This window comes from Panthera tigris, chromosome B3 (assembly GCF_018350195.1).
Source record: "Panthera tigris isolate Pti1 chromosome B3, P.tigris_Pti1_mat1.1, whole genome shotgun sequence".
Taxonomy (NCBI): domain Eukaryota; kingdom Metazoa; phylum Chordata; class Mammalia; order Carnivora; family Felidae; genus Panthera; species Panthera tigris.
Window position 1 is genome coordinate 86158803 of NC_056665.1, and position 27532 is coordinate 86186334.

The 27532-nt window shown below is 34.2% G+C and overlaps 1 protein-coding gene across 8 annotated transcripts in view; it reads left to right on the plus strand.

The window, feature by feature from the left end:
* Positions 1-27532, plus strand: part of MIPOL1 (mirror-image polydactyly 1) — a 320020-nt gene that overhangs the window by 106651 nt on the left and 185837 nt on the right. For all 8 annotated transcript variants that reach the window (XR_006218817.1, XR_006218816.1, XM_042989584.1 and 5 more), the window contains exons 8-9: positions 10684-10717; positions 10977-11147. Coding sequence is in view for 6 of the 8 variants with exons in the window: in XM_042989584.1 (XP_042845518.1) it covers positions 10684-10717; positions 10977-11147 (205 nt within the window). In the remaining 2 variants the exon portion in view is untranslated. The remainder of the gene's footprint in view (positions 1-10683; positions 10718-10976; positions 11148-27532) is intronic.

Genomic DNA, 27532 nt, shown 5'->3' on the forward strand with positions numbered 1-27532 from the left:
AAATTCTAATTTTAAAATATTTATGAAAGCTGTATTAGATTCGGTAGCCAAATTTCCTTTTATTTAATTTTGGTTTTGTATTTAAAAGTATTGAATAATCATTACTACAACTTTTGTCATACATGATGTTTTTACACCTGATTTCTTTATTTTGGGGAATCCCTTGGTAACTGAATTTCACTGTCAGTTTTTTGAGGAAGGGCTAATAAGTACTTTATTCTTAGATTCAGTATGCTTCAGACTGGCTTTGTGTTACCCTTATATTCAAATTGGTTCTGAATAAAATTATTGGGTTAATTTTTTTTTTTTTTTTCACTCTATGCAATGTAAAAAAGTCCATCTTGTGACACTAGTTTGTCTAAAAAGAAGTCAGGTCACAGGTTTTTTTTCCTCACTTACTTTTGGCTTGTGTTTTTGTTTTGTTTGTTTGTTGTTTTTTCCTGCCTGGATACCTAAAGGATTCTTTGTTCTTGAAGTAGAACTTAATCATGATGTTTGTGTTGATTGTTCTTTAATAACATTTTGGAGACCCACAGCATGCCTCTCTAGGAACTATTTGATTCTTCTTTTAGTTCATGGAAATTTTAGATTTGTGAATTTTGTATTCTATTTGTTAGGTTGTTTTAGAGACTATAGTTATTCTTGTAATGGGGCATTTTTGTCTTTATGTATTATCTGTTCAATAATTATTTGTATCCCTCTTTTTTTCTCTGTATTCACTGTGATAATCTCACAATTTTTCTTTATATTAGTAGTTCCAATTGTCACTATTCCTATCCCTGTGTTTTATAGTTCATTTATTAAATTTTTACTTATTTGTTTGTTTGGTTATAGTTCTCAGTACGTTTCCTTAAGTTTTCAACTTCCCTTTTCATTCACTTTATGTTTTGGCATTTTCTCCATGAACTTTATTTTATCAAATTCATGTTCTTATGTTCTTTTAAAATACCAACCATTGGAGGTTCCTGGTGGCTCTGTTGGTTAAGCATCCCACTCTTGATTTTGGCTCAGGTCTTGATCTCATGGTCATGGGATCAAGCCTTATGTCAGACTCTGTGCTGAGCCTGGAGCCTACTTGAGATTTTTGTCTCCCTCTCCTTCTGCCCCTCCCCACCTATCAAAATAAACATTTAAAAATAAATAAATAATAAAATACCAACCATTGGCAGGAAGATTTTCTTTCTCTTGGTTTATGTTATTTTTTATATTATGATCTTTTTTAATTTCATTTATTCGTTTTGAGAGAGAGTATGAGTGGGGGTGGGGCAGAGAGAGAGAGAGAGGGAGGGAAAGAATCCCAAGCAGGCTCCACACTCTCTGTGTAGAGCTCGATCTCATGAACCGTGAGATCATGACGTGAGCAGAGATCAAGAGTTAGACACTAAGCCACCTGAGTTACCCTGGTGCCTGTTATGATCCTTTTTTTCTTATGTATTTGTAGTGTATATTTAGAATTGCCATGTCATTTCTCTTCATCTTGCTCATGCATACATTGTCAAGAACTTTTCTTTGTTCTGATATAGTGCAAGTGAATTTTCCTTCATAAACATTTCACATTGTTTGAAATCTATTTGTCTTCTCCTCAGAGCTACAGTTTCTTGGCAAGGTACTGCTTTTTGGCCACCTGTCTGTATAGCCCTCTGGCAACGTGGTAGGCGGAATAGAGATTGGGAAGATCTCCCTGGGGATGTATACCCTTTTATTGGAGGTTCTGTTCTCTGCTTATGGGATTTCGTTTGGTGTTTTGCAGTATACCAAGGGTTCATTCTGCCTGGTTTTGTGTAAATCCTGATTCCATGGAGTATTACTTTGAAGCTTTTATTTGTTCTACCAGTGTAGTAGAAAGTGGCATCCCTTGTGCTTCTTGCTTCCTTTGTAAAGATTCTTCAGTAACACAGGCTTCTATTCAGGAAGGATTTTACTTTTCTCTGGGCTGTCTAATCAACTCATTGGTCTTTTAGGTTATTTCCAAGTTGTGTATTAGTGGAAGTCTCAGGATTTGGTGAGCTCACTCCTTTTCTCCATACCTGTTTTTATGTGTAAAAGGAAAAGTTAGGTCTATTTGACCAAAATCATCATTTCTCTACCCTGCTTTAAAAAATTACTTTGTGATAGTCCCTGGGTGGTTCCGTCTGTTAAGCATCTGACTCTTGATTTCAGCTCAGGTCATGATCTCATGGTTCATGAGATTGAGCCACACGATGGGCTCTGCACTGACAGTATGGAGCCTGCTTGGGATTCTCTCTCTTTCTGTCTCTGAAAATAAATAAACTTTAAAATAAAATCTTAAAAAATTACTATGTGATGTCCTACTTTCTTTACTGTTTGATTAATTTTTTTTTCTGTCATGTGGTTATATGATGGGATAAACAGATGTCTGTTCAGATTTTACTACACTAACTTTACTGATCTTCTTTTTTATCTTATCCCAACAGACCTCTTATTTTAGAGTACTTTTTAAAAAAATTTTTCTCAATGTTTATTTATTTTTGAGAGACACAGAAAGACAGTGTGCAAGTGGGAGAGGGGCTGAGAGAGGGAGATAGAATCCGAAGCAGGCTCCAGGCTCGGAGCTGTCAGCACAGAGGCTGATACGGGGCTTGAACTCCAAAACCATTTGATCGTGACCTGAGCTGAAGTTGGATGCTTAACCAACTGAGCCACCCAGGTGCCCCTAGAATACTTTTTAGATTTATAGAAAAGTTGCAAAGATAGTACAGGGAGTTTCCATTAACCATCATCCAGTTTCCTTTATTGTTAACAGCTTACATTATTATGGTACATATGTCACAGGGGAGAAAGCAACATTGTTACATAATTATTAACTAAACTCCACACTTTATTTAGATTTTACTAATTTTTCTCATGTCCTTTTTATGTTCCAAGTTCCCATATCCAAGATCCCATATACATTTAGTTGGTATGACTCCTTTGCCTACTCTAATCACATTTCCTCAGACTTCCCTTGTTTTGTTTTTGATGATTTGACAGTTTTCAGGACTATTGTTCAGGCATTTTATAGAATGTTACTCAGTTTGGGTTTTTTGAATTTTTTCTCATGATTAGACTAAAGTATTGTCTTTTGGGGGGACAAAGAGTACAAGACTGAAGTGCCATTCTCATCATATTATTTCAAAATTATGCTATCAACATGACTTAACACCAGTTATGTTAATCTTGATCACCTAGTATAGGTAGTGTTTGCCATGTTTCTCCACTGTAAAGTTACTTACCAACATTCTTCTTTCATATTCTTTGAAGCAGATTACTGAAGTGTGGCCCATACTCAGGTGGTTATAAGAGATGTGGGCTGAGAGGTTAATTGAGCTCTACTTTCTTTAGGGATACTATCTACATAAATTATTTGTAATTTTTCAGTACAGGAGATTTATCTCTTCCCCCTCATCTATTTGTTTGTTTATGTTAGTATAGACTCATTGATACTTCTTTAATACTTTGGGTTATAATCTAATACTGTGTTGTTTAAAGTATTCCAGCTTGGCCATTGGCAACTCTTCCAGTTGGCCTCTATATCCCTTTGACATGTCCCCATCCTTTTGATTTTTAAACACTTTTCCTAATCTCTGGCACCTCAAGATGCCTCTCGGTTATGTCTTCTAGAGATGTATAGGGATGTGCCCCATCCCTAGAATTAGCCATTCTTCCGAGGGGCCTTATTCCTTTTATTGGAAAATGGTATTAGAAACCAAGATCTGGATGCTGGGTGTGCTCATTGTTATTGGGTCTGACTACTTCTAGGCCCAGTAAACAGAAAGAGCTAGGATATATATGTATGTATACTAACTGATATATATACACATATCTGAAATTATTTCTGTATCCATCTGTATCTTTATTAAGCTAAATCTGAATTCATACTGACTTCTCTTATTCTAATCTAGTACCACATCGTTCACTCTGGCTTTCTCCTTTTTCTTATGTGTAATTTCCTCTCCAACAATAGGAAACCTGGTTTCCATCCTCCACTCTCCATTTCCTTATTTGTTCTACCCCTGTATATGTTGTAACTCTTTCAGTATCATTAACCCATACCCCTATGAGAAACAACTTTACCTACCAGAGGGCACTGTTTATATATAGTTCCTTTAGCCTTTAATCTGACAGGTTTCAGTCAAAGTACCAAGTTACTTGGGTTGGCTCTTCTTTTTTCCCCTCTACACCCTTGGGTGAGGTTATGTAAGATAGTCAGGCTTTTTTTCATAGTCTGCATACTATGCTAGGATCCTCTTACATCCTGGTGATTTTTTTTTCTAATTACTGGCAATTTTGAATTACATTGCTTTTAGCATTTGCATACAGGTTTTGCGTGGACATATGCTTTCAAACTAGTTGGTCAAACCTAGTAATGTAATTGCTGGAGCAGATGTTAAATCTTTGTTAACTTTAGAAGAAACTTCCAAGCTCTCTTCCAGGGTGGCTGTGTTATACCATTTTGCATTCCCATCAGCAGTGAATGTTTCTTTGTTATCTTAATGTTGTATTTAGCAAAACATAATTTTTAAATTGTGATGAAATTCAATTTATTGATTTTTGTTTTTCCTTTCATGGATTGTACTTTTGGTATTGAACATAAAACTCATTGCCCTATATAAGGTCACACAGCTTTTTTGAGATCCTTTGTTTTCTTCTAGAAGCTATAAATTTCATGTTTTACATTTAGATCTGTGATTTATTTTAAGTTAATTTTTGTGTGAGAGATGTGGTACTTGTGGAGGTGTTTAGGGTTTTTTTGTTGTTGTTTTTTGGGTTTTTTTTTTTTTTGGCGTATGGACATTCATTTTTCCAGCACCATTTGTTGAAAATGCCATCATTTCTCTGAAATTTTCTTGGCACTTTGTCAAAAACTCAGTTTACTCTATTAGTGTGGGTTAATTTCTGGACTTTATTTTCTCTTCCATTGATTTAAGCAATCTATCCCTTTGCCAATACCACGTAGTCTTTATTATTGAATCTTTATAGTGTCTGAAATCAGATAATATTAACCTTCTAATTTTGCTCTTTTATTACAGAATTGTTTTTTGGCTATTCTAGTACCTTTGTTTTTCCATTTGCCTTTTAAAATCAGTTTGTTTATATCTATAAAAACACTTGCAGGACCAAATGTTTTTACACACAACTTTTCAAAGTAGATACCTTTCTTATTTCAGTAATACTCTTATAATAACTTCAGAACTCTTTGGGGATTTGCAAGTACTATTTCATTCAGCTTATCAACTGCTGCACAGTGCTGTATTTACTTGTAATTCGTAACTGTAGATCTTATTATGTAGGTTAATTACCAATTTTATTGATGAAATTTGCTTCTAAATAGATTTTGTTTTTTTTCAAAAATGAAAATCATACCCCAAAGGTAACAAATCAGTTTTTTATATACAACGTCACAATTCCTCAAGGTAGGTGACGTTTGTGCTTTATAGGTGAAAAAATTCTGACTGGTTGATGACTTGCCCAAAGAGTCAAAGTCAGTTACACATTGTAGGACTTGTCTATCTCAGATTTACACAGGCAACTCAAACTTAGCACATCTCAAATGGAATTTTATTCATTTTTAAAACCTTATTCTCCCTTAATCGCCTGCCCTGACCGGTGGCACAAACATCTGCCCACATATCCAAATCAAAACTTCTTCCTCAGAGCCTCTGTTAATTTGGTCTTTTAGTTTTGTTCATTTTCTCTCTTTAATTTATGGATCTTAATTGAGCCTATTTTTCTTCCCTATTTTTTTTTTTTTACCTTTCATTGTCTACTTTAATTTGTATATATATTTTTATTATAATACATTGAAATTAGGATTCTTTGAGGCAGAGCCTTTTTCATTTTATTCTTTGTAGCATTTGTATTAGAAGGCAAAAAGTAAAACACTCAATCCCAAGCCTTTTCTTTTAATTATTTAGTCCATTCAGTAAATATTTATTGAATATGTACTATGTGTCAGGTTGCTCAGAACACAGCATTATGGTTCTAGTTTAGTTGAGAAGATAAACATTAAATAAATAACTTCATAAATACTTAAAATATTAATTGGTATGAATAATTGTTGGTTCTTAGGCACAGTTTGTAGTCAGCTCCTATAGTATCATAGTCCAAGAAAAATCATACATAAGAAGGAAGTACAACAACAACAAAAGAATAGTATGTCAGCATAGTTTTAAGTGTCACTGTGGATGTTCCTTTCTACTCAATTGAGGGCTGTAGTTCTGAACTTTAAAAAATTTTTTTTTTTAATGTTTATTTATTTTTGAGACAGAGAGAGACAGAGCATGAATGGGGGAGGGGCAGAGAGAGAGGGAGACACAGAATCGGAAACAGGCTCCAGGCTCTGAGCCATCAGCCCAGAGCCCTACGCGGGGCTCAAACTCACGAACCGTGAGATCGTGACCTGAGCTGAAGTCGGACGCTCAACCGACTGAGCCACCCAGGCGCCCCTGTAGTTCTGAACTTTAAAACGTGCCTTTTATTTATTTTATTTTATTTTTTAATGTTTATTTATTTTTGAGAGAGGAGGAAGAGATTAAGAGACAGAAAGGGGCAGAGAGATAGGGGGACCCAGAAGCAGGCTCCAGGCTCTGAGCTGTCAGCACAGAGCCTGATGCAGGGTGAACTCATGAGCTGTGAGATCATGACCTGAGCTGAGGACAGATGCTCAACTGATTGAGCCACCCAGGCACCCCTCAATTGTGCATTTTAGATGGAATCCTTATTAAGGTAGAATCAATTTATAATTGAGCTTTGCTTGACTGAAAGGCATATTTGGAGGCAGTGAGTTATAGGTTGAAATAATATACATTATTTCACATCTCTTTTTGTTTTAACTCCTTATTTCTTGCTTCCTGTAGTCTTCAAATTCCTTGTCTTTTCTCTTTCATCTTTGCCAGTTTTGATCTACTTCTATCTTTCTGTGATGTCTGTCTTGGCTTATATTCTGCCACTTCTGCTTTCCCCTGCCCTGAATCTTCAGTGTTTTTTTCTTTTTCACTTTTATCCAAAACTAGGAAAAAAGTAAAAAGGATTCAAGTTAAAATGACTAAAATTTACATACTAATATAGACATGTTTGTGTATGTATATTCCAACTTTTGAGATCATGATATTGTGTTCAGTCTCTTCGGGGTATTTTTTTTTTTTTAACATATTAAGGTAGCCCTGTGTAAAAATGAGAGAGAATAAAAACAAATTCCGAGGTTTTTGATTAGCTGATCACTAGTTCTTTTTATCATTTGAGGTTAAAGTTTAGCTGCTTCCCACTGAACGAGGTGAATGACTATAGGTTCAGAAGACATGATATTGACTGATCTAGGGATAAATCAAGAAATGTGACATTTCATGTAGGGGTCTTTTTACTTAGAGTGCAAGGGTGTCAGTCAGAACACGCACTGTATAGGAAATCAATTGAAACTTGAGCCCATGGACATTTACTTCAGCAAAATTCTTACTAATTATCATGACTATGTCTAGTTAGACTGTTGTAAGCATAATTTAGTTTCCAAAAGGTTGAGATTCTTTTGTATAATTGTAAATCTCCTGTTAATGATAAATAATTTATAGTTTGTCAGCTGTATTTTATATAAAATCAACTATTACTTTCAGTCTTTATTAAACCAGTAAAGCTTTATATGTTATATATACTGCTAGTAAACCTTAAACCTCTGACAAGTAATTTTATATAGAAAATAGAAAGCCTGGTTTACCTGTTTCAAATTGTCTTCTTTTTTCTAAAAGGTAATTTTAGTAGTTTTCTAAAAGGTAGTCTAATATTTATGTTTTCTTAAGTAATACAGTAAGTGATATGAGACTGAATTTTATTTTCTGAAATCCATTCTTTTTGGTGGTTAGTTTTCAAATGGATATTGAATGATCCAACTGAGAAAAATATGTCATAGTTGGCACTTACAGTTTTAACATCAAAGGTCTGGTCTCATTTTTCAGTGCTCTACATCAGGGATGAGCAAAGTAAGGACCTATGGTGCACATCCATCCTTTCAGTTGGTTTTGTAAATAAAGTTTTATTGGAGCACAGCCACACCTGTTCATTTACATATTATCTTTGGATGCTTTGTCTACATAGGTAGCATTTAGTAGCTGCAGCACAGAACATGCAGTGAAGTCTAAAATACCATATGACTCTTTACAGAAAGTTTGCAGATCTCTACTGTAAGTAATCTAGTTGAGATTAAATTTTGATGTAGTTAATCTTTGATATCTGTGACAAGTACTTCCTGAAACTTTTAAAGAAATACAAACAGAGAAATATAAATATTAGCCTTTTCACTTTCCAGCCTCATGTTTATATTGAAAGTTACCTGTCTGTATGTAATTTTTCAAATCACAAATTAACCCTTTGCTCATTTTTGTTAAAGTTTTAGTTTTCTCTCTTAGTGGTCTCTTTAGTGACCGTTTATCACTATACTTACAAAGGATAATCATAGAGCAAAATTGAGGATAATTAAAGGATAATAATAAAGCAAAATTGAGATCCAAATAAATGCTAAGTGGTTGACTAAGCCTCATGCCCTGCGTGTCAGACCTGGCACACTTAAACCAAAACATGATTCAGATTCGCTCATCAGCAAAATGATAAATCACTATACATTATGTACTTCTAAGGGCAGTCACATGCATTATTTATAGTTGTAATGCTAAATTAATGTGGAAAGGACTTGGTATAGGCTTTGATCAGAAAATTTTATTTTTTAAAAATTTTAATTAACAAGGAAATTTAATATTTGACTAAATACAACTATCTTAACCGTATTCTCTAGAAAGATGTTAATTTAAAACATTCAGACTCTTCATTTGTCTCTCTTTAAAGTAATAATTTTCAGTGCCTGAAAAAAACGCTTACAGGTATCACATAGACATTCCATACACTTTGTTGCGTTAATTATTTTGAACATACAAGTTAGGTAACCTGCCTACACTGTTGTTTTCTTCCTAATCATATGTAGTTCTTTGGAACAAAAGAAGGGTATTTATAACCTTGGGATCTAAATTTTGGTTTTTTGTAAGAGCTTCCAGTAATCTAGTAATATAAATGTTTAATTTTCACGTATCTTTTCACATTTTAAATTATTGAGTTTAATAAATTAATTAGGAAATTTATAAGGATTTAAGTTGAATCTTCTTTGAAAACTGCCATAAATAGCACTTAGCCTGATTTCATCTAAAAAGAACAATATTAAGGTAAATGTTTCTCACTACATATGGTTTCCTTAAAAATGATACTTAGCCAACCAATAACTGATGGTTAAATGCCTTTCTGATACTTTTACATGATCATAAAAAAGTGTAAGAATTTTGTTACCTTAAACTTTTTACTATGTTCTTTAATTGAGTAAAAAAAGATTATTGTCTTCAGAGTTTATGTAGAACCAGCTTTTATGAAGCAGGATATTTGAAAACTGTTGAGTTATTTTGGGAGAAAAAAAATAAAAGGTGAAAGTATTTGTCTTTACTGAAATGTGAATCCAAGTGGACATTACTCCTTTGAGACCCATTAACTATATATAATTCAAAATTACTATACCATACCATCCTTTTAACTTATACTATTTAAATGTGTGTAGAAATAGTTTTTTGATATATGTTTATTTTTTTCCTGAAAAAAATGCAATGTTCTAAATATCTCTCCATGAATGTAGCAGTTTCATTGAACTCTGAAGTTTGGGACAATTTTGTAATAAATTTGTTAAGTTTCTGTATTATCTTTTCCAAGTATGCTTTTCTTTGGTGGTAAATGTTAAATCATAGGAGCCCAGAAATAGGGGAGGGAGGATATGCAAAAACAGGAACTTCTATATCTAAACTTTTTAATACAATTTTAAAATAATGGAGCCATTTCTAAAATCTACATCATTTTACTAATACTTATTACCAATTTTCGTTAATTTACCCAATTTAATGGTTGCCTAAATTATATTATAGACATTTTCTAAAACATGTCATTTAGAGCTTCTTTCTTTGCCTTTCCTGCATTTGTTCAGTTTATTAACATCAAAAAACATTTCAGGAAGCACTGTGACTCTTCTAATACAAAACACATTTATGAGAGGAACCAATTTACTATCTTAGTCTTTAAATTCAGTAATTCTATATATGTAATGAAAAAGAGAAAATAACATTAGTCATCTAAAACTGTGGTCCAGTTTTGGTCAGCCTTTCTATATATTTGTTTCAACAAATAGGTAGCACAAGAGATTTTCATGTCAAATTTAGTGGCAATTATTTGTCTTTGCTTTTTGGGGAACATAGTTAAACTTTGCAATAAAAATACTTGCCTTGCTTTATTTGTGAGGAAGTCCAAAAAACAGAGGAAATACAATTTTTGGTAAGAATTGAAAGTCCAGGAATAAATATAATGATGAGAAGTAGTGCTTCTATCACTAGGGAACTTTCCTCATCTAAGCACATATGAACAATTGATCCTTGTAGTCATATATAGCAGTAAACATTAATAACTTAACAGTCTGAAGTCAGCGCAGAAGATATGGAGCATTATTGAAAGATGGAGTCGAGCAGGTGGCACTTTAATATGTTCAGTGTCATGGTTGACTCTAAAGACTAGTCGAATGAAATTACTTGAGGTTCTAAAGATTTAAAAAGCGAACTCATTTTGCTGCACTAAGGAAATGCTACTGATCAGGCTTTCTGTGTCCCTTTTTTCTAGGCTAGAAAATATTAACCCTGAAGAAAATGACATGGTAAGCCATTCTCTGAGGAGATTTCTTGATGTCAGTCTTATATCTTAGAGGCTTAAGTTCAATTGAGTGGGTTTCAAGAACTAAGATGTGGGAAAAAGAAGAATTGACACACTAATAATGTACATCTTTGCTGCAATATGAAAATTCAATAACTTCACTCAGTCAATTTACAATTCACATGTGCCTATTAATTAAAACCCTATATTAAATAAAATATATTAAAACTTCATGTCTGACTAACATATAATGGTGTTGGTAGACATTACAGGAATTACTGAACAGAATAAACAATGCAGACACAGGGATAGCTATTCAGAAGAATGGAGCTGTAATTGTGGATAGAATCTACAAGACCAAGGAATGTAAAAAGAGAATAACAGCAGAAGAAATGAATGCAGTGATAGAAGAACGGGATGCTGCTTTGTCTCAGGTAACTGCATATATCTGTAAAAGCATTTTCCCCTCCCTCTTTACCATTAAAAAGCAACATTTCCCCACATATTCTTAATTCAAATTATTTTTTAGCACATAATTAGTACCGTGATGATTAGATATGTTAAAATAGTCACAAATTTTGTTCCACCATTCTCCAAGTACATGCATCCACATTTCTTAATAAGATTGCCACAAAATTTTAGTTATATTCCAAAAAAAAAAAAGAATTTAGTTATATTCTTTAATGTAATCACTTTTATATGAGACTTCTTACTTGAGTCGCAGTTTTGTGAGGGCTGAGATTATGTCTTTATTACTGTTTTATTCCCAGTGCCTAATTCAGTGCCTTTTAGTAAACATTGATAAATGAATCAAATTATTAGTGTATTCTTTTCTGAACATGACTTATACCTTCCTGCTCTAACGAAACCTGATTACCTCCCTGAGGATACTGCTTCCACTGCAGTCCTCTCCAGTAGTGATTGTATTCCCTCCCACAGTAGTTATACCAGTGTGCTTGGAGGCTTGTTCCCCATTAGTGTTCACTGTTCCTTTTTCATCTCTAAACACCTCTAGCTTTGAAACTCATGCATCAGATTGTACCACCCAGTAGGCACTCCTGTTGCAGTAATTTACACATGCCTGTGTTGCTTCCCTCATTTCTTGAATGTCTTAGGATCTATTTCAATGTCTTTTTCTTCAGCCCACTCCTGTCTTAATTCTTGGTGATTTAACTGTCTTTGCAGATGATCCTTTCGCTGTTCTGGCCTCTCATCTTCTTGGATTTGTCTCCTCTCTTCATCATGTATTCTGCTCTATTTCTGTCATACTGACCACCACTTACTATCTGTCCAGCTCCCTTACTCTACAACCCTGACTCTAGCAAATTTTCAGCTCCACTGGCACCTGTTTCTGTTGACTTGACCACTTATTCTCCTGTCCTTCAAGCCTCTCATGTTCCCACTTCCCAGTTCATCTAGCTTAGATTCCACGGCTCACCTAATTATCACCAATTTGCCTATAAGATAACCTCAGTTCCTTTGGTTCATTGTCCTCACCAAACAAAGCCTAAGCCTTAAAAAATTTAACTTTCTCCCTGTTCTACACTGTCATAGTTTTATATGGCAGGAGAATGTCACACAGATTTGCCTTAATCCTTAAATTCATGACCTTTGTCTTTAAGTAGGCCCTTGGTGTTGCCTTGCATTTTTCTTGCCTTTTGTTGGTCCATTCACTCTCCACTGTAAAGGACTTTTTTATCTCCTTTCTTTCTCCTCAGATATCCAACCTCACCTTTCCAATATAAAAAGGAACTTCTGCTTGTCTCCACCATTTCATCCACCAGCCTACCTGCATTTGTTCCCATATACTCTGCCTTTTATTTCTTAGTACATACCCCTGTTTCAGGATAACCTATTTCTGTAGGTTCTAGTTCTCATCTTTTCCTGCTTGCTTAAGGTTATCACTTAATCAATTGGCCCTTTTGTCTCCTACTTCATAAAATGTTTCCTATCAATTAATTTCTATCATTATCTAAAATGCTTTACTATCTTCCATGGAGGCTAGGTAGAAGTTTTGATAAGTCTTGATCTACTTGTGGTTCAGCTCTGTGCTTTTGGTGAGGTTTCCGAAACAGAGCCGAGTATTCAGTGGACCCTACTCTTGGTAAATCACATATTCTAGTATTTATCTCTTCACATTGTGAGACTGTGGAAAACTCCATTATGGTTTTCAGAGGTTTTAGAGCCTTAACTTTTTAATTTCAAGCCCTGTACAGGTTTGGGATTTATCAAATGATTTGAGGTAGAAACAAGTCTCAAATCTCCAATTTTGTCACTTCTGCTCTGCACAACTACCAAAAGCTTAGATGAATTCTCTGTCCTCCAACAGAAGCCCTCTTTGTAATCAGAGCCTGACTTCCCAGCCCCTTGCCCAGGTCTGGAATCTTTAAAACTCAGGGCAAAAAATGACTGCAGATCTTCAAATCGCCCTTTTTCAGAATCTTAGCCAGTCAACTCATTGTTGTAGCAGCAGCCTTCTCATGTCTTTAAGCTGGGTTTTTAAATTTAATCTGGCTTTTCCTGTTTGGGGCTGGCACATTGTTCAGTCACAAAGGATTTCATTCTATGTAGATGTAGAGACCTGACATTTATCTTCACATTAGATTTGGAAAAAGTCCTTAAACTTTTTAAATGAGCAACCGTTTTTACCATTTTGTGTCCTACCAACTGTATGCAATCTTGAATCATTCAAGATTGTTGAGAGAAGCCAAAACTGTTTATAGTGCTTAGAAACAATTATAGCGTGAATTCAAACATTTGATTTTTTTATCATTTATTTTCTTAACTAAAAACATACACATAGAGCATAATTAAATGTGGACTGCCAACCATTCCTTCATGATACATAAAGATAAATCAACCTTTGGCAATATTTACCAGTATGTTCTTTATTTATAAATATATATTATCCATCATTGCAATATATTATTTGTCTACTGCATGTATTTATTACGTTTTATGAAGAACGACTTGTTGTTTTTTTTTCTTTTAATTTGCAGAGTTTTCAGGCTTTCTGGCCCAAATAGTATTCATTTTAGTTTTTATGTCATAATCATTATAAAAATGAACTTTTGAACTACTATTCTAGTTCTGAATGAAAACTTTTTTCCTTAATTTTTTAAAATAAACTTTTTATTTTGGCATAGTTTTAAATTTGTAGGAATGTTTCTAGGTTAGCGCAGTATAAGGGTGCACCTGGGTGGCTCAGGTGGTTAAGTATTCAACTCTTGATTTCGGCTCGGGTCATGATTTCACGGCTTGTGAGTTTGAGCCCCGTGTCTGGCTCTGACACACTGACAGCGTGGAGCCTGCTTGGGATTCTCCCTCTCCTCCTCTCTCTGCCCCTCCTCTGCTTCCTCCCTCTCCCTCTCTCCCTCCCTCAAAATAAATTTAAAAAAAATTTTTTTAATTAAAAAAGATATTACAGTATAGAGTTCCCATGTATCTTTCACCAGTTTTGGTTTTGCCCTGCTTTTGCCATTGCTCATTACTGTGGTAAGTTTATCAAAATTAAGAAACCCACATTGGTAGATTACTATGAACCCCAGACATTATTCAGATTTTATCAGGTTTTCATTAAAGCCCTTCTGTTCCAAGATTCAATCCAGGATACCACATTGCATTTAGTTGTCACGTCTCTCCAGTCTCCTCTGGAATAATAACAGCTTATTATTCCTTTTTTTTTTAAAGACCTTGACAGTTTTGAGAATACTAGCCAGATACTTTGTGGAATGTCTCTGAATTTAGGTTTGTCTGATGTTTTCCCTATGATTAGACTGAGATTTTGAGTTTTTGGAAAGAATTCCACCAAAATTAGACCTTAATTTTAGAGTTGTTATTTAGCATCAACTGTTTTCTGATTATACAATATCTTCTCTGAAGTCCCAGGATTACCTTAGTCCCATTCTATGTAGCTATTGGAGACCTTCAGATTTAGTGAGAATTTCTTGATTTTGATACAGTTTAACTTAACTTTGTTTTTCAAATCAACTTAAAATCATTTATTTACTTGAACTGGCCTTATTAAAATCTTATCTTTTTCAGATGAGTCCTAATATTCTTATTTACTCAAATTCTTTTCCCACAACTTTTCTATCTCAAGCTGAAAACTGAGAGCCTTAAGATCTTTTATAGGATGAATTAAAATTTTTAAAATTAGCATTTGTTTGATTAAGGAATTGACTTACCAAACAGTCTTTCATTCTTTCTAATCATTTTTTGGTCCATTAATGCTCATATAGTTTATTTAAATTACTGAAATGCCTGGAATTAAGGGATAAAGCAAGAAACTTCCAATTCTTCACTAGCTTTTCTAGAATCTTAAATTTCCTACATCTCTAGAAGCTATCTAGTTAAGCTACTCACTAAATTAAGGAATCTTATGTATGACTAATTTTCATTTTAGCTTGTTATTCATTTCCTCTTAATGTCTTGCTATTGGTACTCCTATTGGCTGCAAGCATTTGACTCAAATATTTTTGAGTATCTATATGACCATTTATGTCCAAAATCATACAGGCCAGTCTTGAGGCACAGTTAGATCCAGGCCAAACACCAATAAGTAACAGAGGAGTAGAACTGGCCAGGATTGGCAGTTCGGTAACTTTGAGGCCTGGCCTTATTACAAGCTACAGTAATTCAAATAACCATTTGTATTAGTTTGGGTTCCCCAGAAAAACAGAACCAACAGGATATATATAAAGAAATTTACTATAAGGAATTATTGGCTTAGGCGATTGTGGAGGTTGAGAAGTTCAAGATTTTCAGTCAGCAAGCTGGATACCCAGGAGAACCAGTGGTGTAGTTCCAGTCTGAGTCTGAAGGCCTGAGAACCAGGAGAACCAATGATGTAAGTTCTAGTCCAAGTCCAAGTCTAAAAGCAAGAGAAGACCAATATCCTAGTTTAAAGACAATTAGAAGGAATTCTCTCTTACTCTACCTTTTATTCTATTCAGACTTCGAAATGGGTTGGATGAAGAGCCCCACTCACATTGTGGAGGGCAGTCTGTTTTGCTCACAGACACACCCAGAAGTAATGACTAATCAAATATCTGGACCTGGTGGCCTAGTCAAGTTTTCACATAAAATTAACAGGCCATTACTAGGACTTCTAGCTAAATTAGGCTACTTTTGGCTAGTTTTGATTTCCAGGGACAAGTGTGGATATGGACAAGGCCTAGCAGCCTAGGCTTCATTGATACTTATAGTTGGTAGGATAATATTGTAGAGATTTTTATTGATTGGACCCCAACTGATACCTGGTGCAGAGGTGAGGGGCCCAATCCTGAGAGCTGAATAAATTAGGGATGGGTATGGGGGTTGGGATACACGCTTTAGCCAAATGGACCAGAGGCATTGATAAAATATATTCAAAACACCAAAGAAGAAGGCTTGTCATAAAGACTTGGAACATAGCAAGGATGAAGGAAGAAAAGTGGTAAATCCTATATGGACATGGGTGTTTGGAATCAACTCCAGGCATAGTGGATAATATGTTTATGGATCTTGAACTCATTTTATTCTCACTTCCTGATAAGAATTGGACTTTGTATTGCCAGGCTTGATCAAGATTAGTTCATGAACTATGTGAAAAGGAGCTTGCGAGGTAAAAATTTTTAGGCTGACTTAGTGATCATAAATTTCTATTACCTGAACACCATGCAGATAATCCTAACTAGCCACTATTTTTGGAAATGAGTCATTACAAATATCAACAGTCAATAAAACCCTTTTAATTTGTGCACTTTTGTTGTTTTTGATGAAAGTATTTCTAAAACATTTTTGTGCTTCCTTTAACATAAATTTAGCACTTTTTTTTTCATCATTTAGTTACTTCATTTTTATCAAATGTTATAATGAAAAGTATAGATCCTGAAATCTTTCAGGTCCCAAATTGACAAACACAAAAACCATGGAAGAACCAAGGGATAATCATCAGGGTAATTAAAGAAACTCAGCTTAACATTTTACTAGTCAGGTTCCTTCTTTATAGCCTTTGTGCTATCCTAAGCATTAAGCTACAACTCCAGCAGAATGAAAAATAAACCAAATAAGAGGAAGACTTGAATCCAGTCTGGTAGTATTAATGGAAATTAAGACAGCTGAACAGTGTACAGAAGGTATAATTGGTCTGTTTCTTTGTGACTCTTTTTGCCTTTACACATGTTTCCCCTCTCACTGGAAGATGCTTTCTCTCCACTTGTTGCTCGCTTATCTTTTGAAGTAGACCACTACTTCAAGCCTAATTTAAATATCTCTTCCATAAAAATCTTTTACATGAAACAAAATGATAAATATCTTCTTTTTGTCCACATTTCACTTTATATTCTGTTAAAAGTAGTTGTCACACTGCATTACACTGTCTTTCCTACTATAATAGTAGGAACTATTTTTCTTTATATGTGTCTGTCACAGTTTTATCCTTAGGACAGTATAGGCACTTAATATTTGTTTGTTGAATTAATGAACTGGTGAGCTGAGCTATTTTAAATCAACTTCAAACTACACAGAACTAAAAGAATTTAATGAAATATTCACTCATTTACATTTTATTGCGCACCTATTATGGGCCGTGTGTTGGGAACTTAGTTCCAAATAGAAGGTTCTTACTCTTACAGAACTTGTATTTTAATATGGAAATATTTAGATCGTGAACAAACTAATGAATAAAGTATTTTCAGGTAGTAATTTACTGAAAGTAAAAAGGTAGTTGGGAGTGACTGCAATTGGTAGTGGGGCTGTTGCTTAAATAGGGTGATGAAGGCAGCCTCTTTGTCAATGTAAATAGTTGAACTAAGACTTGAAAGAGGAGGAGGATCTAGCCATGCAAAGAACCATGGAAAGGCAGTGCCCTGAGAGAAGGAAGAAGTTTAGTGTGTTTAAGACACTGATATAAAAATACCAAACTTAAATGTGATTGAAGTACAATGAGCAAGGAAGATAGTAGCAAGTGATGCGTTAGAAGAGATAGGCAGCAGACAAATCTGTATGGTCTTATAGGCCATGGTAAGGAGGACAGATTGGATCTAAATGCAGTTTTGAAAGAGAAAAGCTATTGCAGTAGTCCATGCAAAAGATGACACCAATGAGGGCTCAGAGAGACAAGTGTAGATTTAGAGAGTGTAGAGTGTAGAGGTGGGCATATTTGGGAAATATCTCAATAGTACAGTGAATAGGACTTGATGCCAGATTGGTTTTGGGCATAAGAGAGCAAGAAGATTTAAGCCTGACTCCAATATTTGGGGCTCAAAGACTATGTAGATATTTGCCCCATTTATTGTGATGGGTTTTGGGAGGAGGTCAATATATTTGGGGAAGGAAGTTACATTGTCTTGGAGGAGATATATTTGAGATGACTCTCACCTGGAAATATTGAGCAGGTATTTGATTATTGCAACCATCAGCAATAATTAAAGCTTAGGACTAGATGAAACTGAGGAAAGATCATTGAGAAAAAGCTTGGTGGTGTGCCAATGTTTAGCAGTTGGACAAAGTAGAAGGGGACCACATAGGATATTGGGAAGGATGGCCAATGAGGTTGAAGGAAACAGAAGAGAATGTGGTGTCAGAGGAGGCAAGAAAGTGTTTGCAAAAAGTGAGAGTGATTAATTCCCTTAAATGGTGTTGAGAGGTTGAGCAAAGGGAAAATGGAACAGTTACTTGTAAATTTGATCACATGGAAGATGTTGAGGGCTTTGACAAGAGTTTGGTCCAGGACAGAGGCCACATTGGAGTAGTATGAGGAAAGAATGGAAAGTGAGAAAGTGAAGACAGTGAATGCATACAACTTCTTACCCCTGTAATGGAGGTAGAGAAATTGGCAATAGATGGAGAGGGAGCTTACAGTTCATGGAAAGGTTTTTCTTTTTTAGGGCATGTAATTGATATGTTGATGGAAATGAACCAGGAAAGAAAAAGTGATTTTAAGAGAGAAAAAAGATAACTGTAGTAGGAAAGTTCTGGAGTAGATAAGTAGATTGAGAGGGGATAGGATCTAGAATATAAGTGAAAGAGTTGTTTTTTGCTAGCAAGAGGGAAACTGCTTCCATTGTAACAGAGGAATACAAGAACTCAGATGGATGCATATCCTTGCAAGTTAATAAATTTAGGGAGTGAGGTATCCTAAAGTTCATTTAGATTCTCAATGTGATGGGTCAAAATATGGTGCTGAAGATTTATAAAGGTTTGTAAGGTATTAGAAGTTTGATAAAAAGTTCGTACTTGAAAAGGAAATAAATCATAACATTTAGAGTTTTACTTTTCAGGATAGTTTGAAACAGTTGTCTTGGTTTGTGTGTGAATGAACATAACTTTAGAAACGTAGGATGCCAGGCAGAGCAGAATGTCCATTTAAGAATTAGATAATGAATTTGAAGTGAAACCTGTCAGGGAAGTTGCATGATTTCTTATAGCAATATTCACATCTCGAATGCAGTGTGGTATTGTAGATATTTTAACCTGGCTTGGGGTTGTGATGGGTGAGGGACCAGGAAGTCATTACAGTGATGGCCTACAGACTGCCCCTTAAAGAGGAAACTAAAGAGTCACAGTGGGCAGGATCCTGGACAGTAAAAATCTGCTCCGTGCATGTATTGGAGTTCTTTGTTCATCTTGGAGTGCTGTAATGAGTGGTAGTCAAGAGAAAAAGAGCCTTGAAATAAAGATTTTGAAGGTATTGCAATTAGTGGAGTCAATATATTTCAGATATTTTTCTCTGTAATTTTTTTATGGATTTGAGGGGGGAAAGAACTAGATGTTGGGATATTTTAACACACATTCAGCAAGACAGATCCAGAAGCAGTAAAAGAGAGGGAATACATTTGAAGAAAAGGTATAAATAATTTAGAAATTAGAATTCTTCTATTGTATCACATAGTCCAGGAGTCCACATTAGTACATTCCTCGCCTGGTTATGAATTCTTCCCATGATATTCTATGTAAACTGAAGTCACTGTGGAAAGCAGACTGAGATTAGGGAGTGTAGCCTAAACTAACAAATCCACTTGAAGTGAAAAACCAAAATCTTGGCCATTGATAATAACCATCAAAGTTAACCTTCCATATTAACAGAGGAAAGGATAGCCTAGTTTCTTAACCTCTCCATTGTTGGTGTTGCCGTCACTTTGTATCCCTAATGATTGGCACAGTGCCTAACATATAATAGATGCAAAATAATGATTTGTAAGTTATTAGAAGTTTGATAAAAAGTTCATACTTGAAAAGGAAATAAATCATAACATTTAGAGTTTTACTTTTCAGGAAGAGTAAGAAACATGTTTAACATTCTTTATTATAGTGACTGTAAAATTTTTATTAATTTTTTCCCCTGTCAGTTTGTTAATTTTCTTCCCTGTCTTATCCTATAATTATTTGCCTGTGCATGTTTTTTCCAGTCAATCTTGCTAAGATACCTTATTTATATTTGTTCTATTCTAATAACTTTTCTTAGTTCTTATTATAAAATTTTTACAAACTTTTTCCAACTCTAGGTAATTTTGGAAAGCATAAACAAGAAGGTAAAATTTGCTTGTAAAGTCATTTCTTAGAAATAATCATATACAGATTGTCTTTTTTTTCAGTCCATATTATATCAGTACATACGAGTTAACCAGATTTTTCACTTTAATTTTATATTTTGTCAGATAGTCTTATAATTTTATAATGTGGATATATTAAGATTTGTCAAACTCATCTGCTGTTTGAGAGGGTGTTTATTTTTTTTCTATTTTTTTGATACTGTGAACATTTTTGTAGCTAAATTCTATGTGTATCTATGTTTATTTCCGTAGGGAAAGTCCTAGAAATGGAAATACTGGATTAGAGACTATAAACATTTTAAAATAGTATATACTTCCAAATTGCCTTCTTAGAAAAAATTATAAATAGAAATGGTGAATAAAATGCTAAGGAATTTGGACTTTATTCTCTAAGCAGTGTGGACCTGAGGTTTAAAAGTCTAAGGCTAAGGAGACAGTTGTGAATCTATTTTAATAATTCATGCAAGAGGTAATGAGGGTTTAAACAAAAATCAGAAAGGAATAGATATGAACACTATGGAAGTTAAAGCTTGTATTTAAAAATTTTTTTAATGGAGGTATAACACAGTAAAGTGTGCAAATCTTAAGTGAAAGATTTGATTGATTTTTACATATGTATATACTCATGAAAGCATCACTCAGATCAAGATATAGAACATTTGTAGCCCCTGATTTCAAACTATCTTACAAGCTACAGTTATCCAAACAGTGTGGTATTGGCATAAAAACAGACACATAGATCAAGATGGATCAATCTCAGTAGAATAGAGAACCCATAAATAAACCCACACGTATGTGTTCAATTAAAGGAGCCAAGAAAATACAGTGCAGAAAAGACAGTGTCTTTGATAAATAGTGTTGGGAAAACTGGACAGCCACATTGTAAGGAATGAACCTGAACTACTGTCACATGCCATACATAAAAACTAACTCAAAATGGATTAAAGCCTTTCATGTAAGACCTGAAACCATGAAATTCCTAGAAGAAAATAGAGGGTGTAAGCTCCTTGACACTGGTATTGGTGATGGGTTTTTAGATTTGGCGACAAAAGCAAAAATAAATGAGTGGAACTACGTTAAACTGAAAATCTTCTGCAGAAAATAAAAGCATCAACAGGGCCACCTGGGTGGCTCAGTCAGTTGGGTGGCTGGCTCTTGGTTTCAGCTCACGTCATGATCTCACGTTTTGTGAGTTTGAGACCCACATCAGGGTCTGCACTGACAGTGTGGAGCCTGCCTGAGATTTTCTGTCTCTGCCTCTCTCTCTCTGTCTCTGTCTCTCTGTCTCTCAAAATAACAAATAAATAAACTTTAAAAAAAAAAAGTCATCAACGAAAAGGAAAAGGCAGCCTACTGAATGGGAGCAAATGTTTGCAAATCGTGTATCTGATAAGGGGTTAGTATCCAAAATGTGTAAAGAACTCCTACAATTCAATAGCAGAAAACCCAATTCAGTTAAAAAATGAGCAGGGAATCTGATAGACATTTTTCCAAAGAAGATACAGAGATGGCCAACAGGTACATGAAAAGATGCTCAACATTACTAAACAGCAGGGAAATACAAATGAAATCCAATGAGATATCACTTCACATCTGCTAAAATGGCTGTTATCTGAAACACAAGAGATAACAAGTGTTGGCAAAGATGTGGAGAAAGGAACCCTGTGTGCTATTGGTGGGAATGTAAATTGGTGGGAATTGTAAATTTCCATAGCAGCCGCTATGGAAAATAGTTTGGAGGTTCCTCAAAAAATAAAAATAGAACTACCGTATGATCATCAGTTCCACTTCTGGGTATTTATTCAAAGAAAATGAAAACACTAATTCAGGAAGATAAATACGCATCTCCATGTTCATTGCAGCATTATTTTCAATACCTAAGATACAGACACAAGTATCCATGTGGATGAATGGGTAAAGAAAATATGGTGTGTATATATATACATACATATATATATACACAATGGAATACTAGTCAGCTGTTAAAAAAAAAAAACAACAGAATGAAATCTTTACCATTTGCCACAACATGGACTTGAGGGTATTATGCTAAGTGAAATAAGTCAGAGAATGACAAATACCATATGATCTCACTTTTATGTGGAATTAAAAAACAATGATGATAATTAAGCTCATAGCTGAGGAGAATAGAATCGTGTTTGCTACAAGCGGGGAGTGGAGGGAGAGAAATGAGGGAGTCAAAGGTACAAATTTCCAATTATAGAATAATGAAATCATGGGAATGTAATCTACAACATGGTGACTATAGTTAATAATAATGGGCATATTTGAAAGTTGCTAACAGTAAATCTTAAAAGTGGTCATCACAAAAAAGAAAACAATTTGAAAAACCAAATACAATGAAATGTAATATTGTTTTGTATATATTTAAAAGAACATTTCAACATTCCAGAGATGCCTTCATATGTCTTTTCTGTCAGAATTTCTTGTCAAGAGTAATCACTATTCTTTCTTCTAACAGCATAGGTCATTTTGCATGTTTTTAAACTTAATATGAAAGCAATCATGCTGTGTACTCTTTTGTGTCTGACTTCCTTTACCCAATGTTATTCTTGTGTGTTGATCTGTATTGTTATAGTTATCAACAGTGTATCTTTTTCTTTACAGTGATGTTCCATTGTATGGTTATACTCTTATTTACATATGCACCAGTTGATAGGAATACAGGTTGTTTCTAATCTTGACCTATTATGAATGAAATACTATGGATGTTCTTGTACATATTTTTTGGTCAATGTTAGAATTTATTCCCTGTGGTCCATATATAGCATATACACAGGAGAATGCCTGGCATAGGTTTAGCTTTAGTAATTAATTCCAAATGTTTTCCCAGAGTTGTACCAGTTTACACCAGCAGCATAAGGAAGTGGCTTCCAGTTGTGAGGGTCAACACTTGGTATCTTTATTCATTTTAATTTCTATCATTTTGATGAATATGTGGTCTTATTGCATTGAGGCTTTAATTTGTATTTCTCTAATGACTAATGATGTTGAATACCTTTTCCTATAATTAGTGGCCATTTTGATATCCTCCCTTATGAAGTGTCTGTTCCAGGCTTTTGCCCAGTATTAAATTTGGTTGTCTGTTTTTTTCTTACTGATTTATATAAATTGGGTACAGATACTTATATAGTCTTTGGCTTGCATTTTTATTCTTATTGAAGTCTTTTGATAACAAAAGTTCTTAATTTTAAGGAAGTCAAATTTATCATTTTTTCTTCTTATGGTTAATGCATTTTGTGTTCTATTTAAGAAACCCTTGTGGGGCACCTGGGTGGCTCAGTCAGTTGGGCGTCCGACTTCAGCTTGGGTCATGATCTCATGGTCCATGAGTTCAAGCCCCGCATCTGGCTCTGTGCTGACAGCTCAAAGCCTGGAGTCTGCTTCGGATTCTGTGTCTCCCTCTCTCTCTGCACTTCCCCAGCTTGCACTTTGTCTCCTGTCTCTCTCAAAAATAAATAAACATTAAAAAAAAATTTTTTTAAAGGAAAGAAACCCTTATTATTCCCACAATAATGAACACACTCTGTAATGCTTTCTTTTAGGAGCTTAATTATTTTAGCTTTCACATTTAGGTCTTGATCTGTTTCAAATTAATTTTCATATGGTCAAGGTAGATCGTTTTCTTTATATGGAAAACCAGTTGACTGGCCCCAACATTATGTATTAAAAAGATCGTGTACTGCCCTCCCATCCCCAGTGAGCTATAGGGGTATGTGTGGGTTTCTTTCTGGACTGTGTTCTGTTGGTGCAATTTTCTGTCCCTGCACTAATACTATACTATGTCTTAATTCCTGTAGCATTATATTGTGTCTTGATTTGTGATGGTGTAAGGATCCAGTGTTGTTGTTCTTCAGTTTTTCCTTAGTTATTCTGTGTCCTTTGTTCAGCTTGTCATTTTCCATTAAAAAAAAAATCTGCTATTATTTTGATGGGAATTGCATAGACTCTAAAGATCAATTAAAGGAAGATTGTTATTTTAGCAATTTTGAGTCTCCTTGGTCTTTTCAATGAAAACTATTAATTTTTCTTCAGGTACTGCTTTAGTTGTATCACACAAATTTTGATAAGTTGTATCTCATTACTATATACCTCAAAATATGTTTTTAGTTTCTTTTTATTATTTTTTGGTTTTTTTTTAATGTGTATTTATTTTGGTGGCGGGGGGGGGCTGGGGGAGAGAAGACAGACAGAGCATGAGTGGGGAAAGGGCAAAGAGAGAGAAAGACACAGAATCCGAAGCAGACTCCAAGCTCCAAGCTGTCAGCACAGAGCCCGATGCAGGACTCAAACCTATGAACTGTGAGATCATGACCTCAGCCGAAGTTGGACACTTAACTGACTGAGCCACCCAGGTGCCCCTGTTTTTAATTTCTAAGTGTGATTTCTTCCTTCACTTGTGAATCATTTAGAAATGTGTTGCTTAATACTTAAACATGAGGAAATTTGAGATTATCTTTCTGTCATTGAGTTGGAATTTAATTACATGGTGGGAAAACAATCTATATGATTCAGTCTTTAGAAACTTGTTGATACCTTAAAACAGTCCCTATTTGTTAGATATGTACTATTTAAAATATTGTGTATTTTGCAGTTGCTAAATGTATGTTCAGCATACATCTATATGTTATTTAAGCAAAGTAGATTATTCATGTATTTGAATTTTATGTTTATAGATTTATTGTTGCTTGTTTTATCAGTTTCTGAGAGACATGTTTAAACTATCAAATGATGGGGTGTCTGGCTAGCTCATTCGGTAAAGTATGAGACACTTAATCTTGGGGTCGTGAGTTCAAGCCTCACGTTGGACATGGAGCCTACTTTTTAAAAAAGTTGAAAAAATAATAAAAATAAAAGAAACTACCAAACAATTAGGATGAATATCTCTCTTTTTAATTCTGTCACCTTTTGTCTTAGTTCTTTTAAAGCCACGTGGTGATGTACTTAAATTTTTAGGATAACTGTATCTCACTATTCCTATGAAATGTGTATTGTTATCTTTTTTAAGTTTTTTATTTTAATCCCAGTAAGTTAACATACAGTGTTATATTAGTTTCAGGTGTACAATAGTATGATTCAGCAATTCTATACATCACCCAGTGCTCATCACAAGTACATTCCTCTAATCCCAGTCACCTATTTCACCCATCCCCCGGCCCATCTCCCCTCTGGTAACCATGATTCCATCTATAATATTCTTTAGCTCCATTCATGTTGTTATCTTTTTTATATTTATTACTTTAAATTCTACTTAAGTATCGTAGTGTCATAGCCTTTTTCATTTGTACTTTCAACTTTTGCCAGCATTTTATTAGGAAATATTTCTAACATATTGCAAAGTCATAAGAACCTTAACCGCAAACATCTATTCACCAACCAGTTGGAATCCATTGTTAATATTTTCCTAAAAGTAATTTATTACATTTGTTTCTACATTTATTCATCCTTCCCTCTGTTCATCGATTCATCTCACTTAGTTGATGCATTTCAGGTAGATCCAGGCATAAGTACATAGGACCCTAAATTCTTCAACATTTTTACAGGTTTTTCCTTTTGATTTAAAACTTACATACACTAAAGTATACAGTCATTAAGTGTACATTCTCTAACTTTTGACAAATGTGTACGGCTGTGTAACTACCACCACAGAAAAGATCTAGGAGGACATTATTGTCACCCCAGGAAGTTCCCTCATGCTCTTTCTAGTTAATCCATGTTCCCACCCCCTACTAAATCACTGATAATGATATTTTTACATCATTAATTAGTTTTACTTTCCTCTAGAAAGTCATGTGTATGGGATCAAAATGTATCTAAGATGTTAACATTTATTTGTGTGTTCTATTCTTCTGCAGGTAAGAAATGTATCTTTTATCTCATTCTTTTGTATCTTGCTCTAAGTGCTGATTTTTATTTTAAGATTTTCATTTTTTTTTTTAAGTAGTGTAAGAGTTTCGTTATTCTTTCTTTGTATTAATTCCTGTAGGTCATTTGGTTAGAATGATGATTATGCATCAGCATATTACTCCTAGAGCTCTACTATAGCTTTGCCATCTTAAGAGATCAAAAACAAGTTATTTCCCAGAAAGTTAATTTTCATTACCATTATGACTAACACTTTTTAAAATATAACAGACTGTATTAAGTACATAATGACATTTTTCCAATATATTGTTATTTAGCGTAATAGTAAACCCTTCCTGATTTCCCTGAACAGGCAGTGCTCCTCTAGTAGCAAGATTCCACATAGTGTGAATTTAAGCCATTAACTCATTAGGAAACATTTGGTAATTAGTGTATGTTCCTAAGTATTGGGGGACCTGTCTTATAAACTTTTTGTCATCGAAGACTCTTTATTCTAAACATCTGACTTTTTAAAGAGAACCACAGTTTTATAGTAGCATCTTTAGACAACCACTTGATGGTTTCATGAACTGTCATTTGGGCACAAAAATTCAAATTGGTACAGTTTTGTTTTTTTAATACATCTCTGATTTCGTAACGAATTTTTTCCGTTAACATTTTAGTGGATTATATTTATGCTAAATTTTATCTTCAAAAACAAAAGTAAATGGAATCAAATAGCTTATCTCCTGTGCTCACACAGATATTGAAGGAGGAATGTAAAGATCTGAATATATCATTCACAAGAAAGTATTTGTCTGTTTAGTCCAAAGTGTTAGGACATTTATTTATTTATTTACTTACTTACTTACTTACTTACTTACTTACTTACTTTTGGACACTTTAAAACTTGCATTGTCAACATACTATATCAAAGCAGGTTTTCATATTTCTTTTGGAAATGACTCTGGCTGTGCTTGTACATTTGCATACAGGTTTGTTTGATTAATTGCTACTTGACTCATCTGTCATAATACTAAGCTCTGAGATCACACAAGATCAGATTCCCAAACCACTTCGTAGAATTAATTTAAATATTTAATGTCAATACCTTGAAAAATTCAGGGGAAAATGGTTTTAATTGTTACTCGTAGCCTATTTCAGTATTATAATCCCTTGAAAAAAATGTACATTTATATATTAATTCTTATTAATATTATCCTATTGTAAAAAACTGTAGTGTTCTTATAAGAAGGTTAAATATATAATAAAATACACTTTTAAATTGTAATTTTTCTGGAAACATTCAATAAATATATCTATAAATATAAGTGTATTATAGATTTTTGTGAGTGTGTTGTTTTGGTATAGTGATCATTGAAAATTTGAAAATTTTTCCACTGTTAACGTTTACTTTT